Source organism: Anomaloglossus baeobatrachus, chromosome 6 (genome assembly GCF_048569485.1).
Source record: "Anomaloglossus baeobatrachus isolate aAnoBae1 chromosome 6, aAnoBae1.hap1, whole genome shotgun sequence".
NCBI lineage: Eukaryota > Metazoa > Chordata > Amphibia > Anura > Aromobatidae > Anomaloglossus > Anomaloglossus baeobatrachus.
Window position 1 is genome coordinate 545,210,106 of NC_134358.1, and position 3,915 is coordinate 545,214,020.

The 3,915-nt window shown below is 40.0% G+C and overlaps 1 protein-coding gene across 2 annotated transcripts in view; it reads left to right on the forward strand.

The window, feature by feature from the left end:
• Nucleotides 1-2,053: 2,053 nt before the first annotated feature.
• The window catches only part of CDK14 (cyclin dependent kinase 14), a 629,746-nt gene continuing 627,884 nt past the window's right edge, over nt 2,054-3,915 (forward strand). The window contains exon 1 of one of the 2 annotated variants that reach the window (XM_075315629.1): nt 2,054-2,539. In XM_075315629.1, coding sequence (XP_075171744.1) covers nt 2,449-2,539 — 91 coding nt within the window. In that variant the 5' untranslated portion in view covers nt 2,054-2,448. The remainder of the gene's footprint in view (nt 2,540-3,915) is intronic. The other variant, XM_075315630.1, reaches the window with a different exon arrangement.

The window sequence follows — 3,915 nt, forward strand, 5'->3', positions numbered from 1 at the left end:
ATGCATTGTTGCGGTATATCTGTGGAATTGTTGCGGTAAACCTGTAAGATTTCGTGTGGAATTCCCGGCCTGTATCTCCATAGTGGAGGAGCGGGAATTCCACATGAATAATTGACATGCAGTTACGTGCGGCTGCGGGAAATCCGCAGCTGCAAATACCGCAGCATTGATACACCACTCCCCAAATCCCTTAGGATAACATGGGGAGTGTATGTACTTGCATAAACCCGCGGATTTATCTGGAAAATCTAGAAAATCCGCTGGTGTAACGCAGCAAATATCACAGTTACTTTCTCCCGTGGGCACATAGCCTTAGGATTAATACTGGGGTAAGTAAGGGATAATAAATATATTTTTTTATTTTTATGGCACCAACATATTCTGTAGCACTTTACAAATCAGAGGGGACATATTTATAGATTGAGGGCCCTGCTCTCCAGCTCAGAAGCTATGGTATAGTGTTAAGCCCAGTGCACACACTGCTTTTTTTTTTTTTTTTGCTGCTGCTTTTTTTGGTGCAGTTTTGGGTCTTGTATGACCTTCCTCATGAAAGTCTATGAGAAATCCGAAAGGCTTTGCACACTTCGCTGCTTTTTTGTCTGCAGTTTTGGGTGCAGAACAAAGAAGCAGCATGTCACTTCTTTTCTGCATTTTTCCATTGAATATAGTGAAAAATAGCATGGGCAAAAATGCAAAAATACATGGGAAAAAATGCAACAAAGCACGGCAAAAACACATGCATTTGTTGATGTGGTTTTTGGCCAGAGGGTGCGTTTTTTTGCTCAAGAAATAAAACTTGTGTGTGTGTGCACAAACCCTTAGCCTTGTGCACACGCTGCATTTTTTATGCGTTCTTTGGTGAAGTTTCTTGCCCAAATCTGCATGTCTATCCTTATGCCAGCAAAGTCAATGCAAATTCTGAAGTGCTGTGCGCACGTTGCTTCTTTTTTCCTTGCAGTTTTTGGGTGCAGAAAAAAAAGAAGCAGCGTGTCAATTGTTGGTGCATTCTTACCCCTTTTTGTATCCCTTCCAACCTTTGACTTAAGTAACAATAATACATGGCACAAAAACGCACCAAAAAACACACCACAATGCAGCCAGAAAAGCATGCATTTTTTTGGTGCGTTTTTCTGCCACAAGGTGCGGATTTTGGTGCAGAAAAAAAGAAGCAGCGTTGTCAATTGTTGGTGCATTTTTTCCCCTTTTTGTATCCCTTCCAACCTTTGACTTAACTAACAACAATACATGGCACAAAAATGCACCAAAAAACACCACAATGCACCCAGAAAAGCATGCATTTTTTTGGTGCGTTTTTCTGCCACAGGATGCAGATTTTGGTGCAGAAAATTTCTGCACCAAAAACTCAGCATGCGCACTAAAGGCAATAAAATAGTTCCATAAAAGAAAGAAAACACAAATGAATAAAAATGAAAACTATATAACTTTTTATTTTTAAAAAAAGAGTAGATTAGGCGGTGTCAGATACTTGTCTTGCCCCAGGCGCTAGCAACCTATGGTGAACTGCCTGAACTATTTGCCTTTCAACATCGATACATTGTATTCTGGTTTTGTTTTTTACTTTTTTTGTAAGCAGCTTGTATCTTTGCAGCATAAGGATTGATTGCTATCTGCTGAATTGTGGGTAAGATCACATATCTGTAACCCCTTTATTTTTTTTAATTGGACCCATGTGGAAAGCCTATCCAGAAAATGAGGTTTATTCAGTTCCACTCGGTGCCTCCTGCATTATATTGATCATCCTCTAACTCAATTAACTGTAAGATGACCACATCTCCATTTTAATGCAATGCCATAATGAAGGCTCATCAAAGTCCTGATAGACCTAGTCCTGTTCTCACAGCTGAGCTCCATAATGGTGATTTACCGCACAAGTTAGGGGCTGCACTTACTCGCTGCCGCCACTAGATGGCTCCCTGGAGCTATGACAATCTCCATTCTACAGCTGCTGCTGAGACCACAGAGCAAATACCCTTCTCCTCTGTAGTTAAAAGCCCCATCCTGGATCTGCTTCATCAGCCTGCTAAGAATATAAACACTACAATGACGAAGCCAGGGGTGGGACACAGCACAGCTCAGACACAGAATTGGGCTGTCTAAGGAGCTGCAGAAGGACCAACCAAAGCTGCTGCATGTCCACCAGGGCTCCCTGCATCCTGATCAGACACAAACTATTGCACCTCCCTGGATTATTGTTTACAAATACAAAAACTATTGTATCAAGATTTACTTAAATATATATTTTTGTATTTTATTGTTTTCCTTTTTTTTTGTTGCAAAAATGAGTCAGATCCTCTGGGCGCAGCAGTGCAAGACCTAAAGCCTGTGCTGCTTTTCACTTGGCTGAAGATTCCATCCATAGAACACAGCTGATACATTGTATCTGGGATTATTCTGCTGCATTTCTGGGACCAGGAGCTTGCCATCTAAATGTGTGACATGATTGAGCCTCAGCCCCCTCAGAAGCTGAGCAAGATGAAAAAGTTGAGAAGAACTTTGTCTGAGAGTTTCAGCAGGATAGGTAAGTGGTGATTGCCGCTCTGGGGGACTGGCTGCAGCTCTGTATGGAGGAAGCAGAACTTTTTATTTTGTGCATTGGGCTCTTTGGTATGCAGAGCAGATGTTTCTGTGCTCTGGAGCCTGGATCTGCTGACACAAACAGTGCAGGGATGGCTGAATGCTGCAGATGTAGCAGAGCTGAACGTGTTTTCTGCATACTGTACACAGAGAAATGACCAATTTGTCTCTGCTTTTATGCAAAAAGACCACAAACTAGTGATAGCTAATCTTTATTCCTCCTGCATACAGATTACATATAACCAGATTTGCTCTGCTTCATCTGCATATTGGCCACTTATATGTTCAGCTACACTACATACTGTGTGACAAACTCCTATATAACCATATTAGCTCTGCTCCATCTGCATATTAGCCACTTAAATGTTCAGTGTGTGACCAACTCCTCTCATATAACCAAATTAGCTCTGCTGCATCTGCATATTGGCCACTTATGTTCAACTAGACTACATACTGTGTGACAAACTCCTATATAACCAGATTAGCTTTACTTCTTCTGCATATTGATTGCATATGATCAGTTTTGGCTTTGCTCTACCTGCAAGTAGACTTCTACATACTGCATGACAAACTCATCTCTATTTCTCATGCTTCTGGTACACACATAATCTGGTTAGCTCTGCTTCATCTGCATAACAGGACTAGCCAGCTCAGCTTTTATTTTTTCCTATATGTGACAAACTCATCTCTTCTGCTCCTACATACAATCCACTTATAACCAGATTAGCTCTGCTTCATCTACATATTGACCTTTTATGACCAGTTTGGCTTTGCTGAATCTGCAAAATATATATATATATATATATATATATATATATATATATATATATATATATATATATATATATATATATATATATATATATATATATATATATGCTCATCAGATGTGTCATGACTCTTTGTATATGGTGCAGACATAGCTCTGCTTAATCTATATATTGACCACATATGACCAGCTTCTCATGGCATAGACCACATACTGTATGACAAGCTCATCTGTTTCTTAAGCATATGATACTTAAAGCAGAGCTAATCTGGTTATATCTGCATATTAACTAGTAGGGCCAGACAGTTCTGCATTTACTGCATGGATGACAAGCTCTTCTCTGCTGTTCCTGAGTATAGTACACAGAAAGCATAGCTAAAAGCTAGTTACATGCACATGACAAGCTCCTCTCTGCAGAACTGATATATAGTACACATTATATGTATACATGACCAGCTCCTCTCTGCTGCTCCTCTGTATAGTACCAGCTCATCTCTTGATCTTCTCTATAATACAATACCATAGTATTAGCTCTGCTTTATCGGAATATA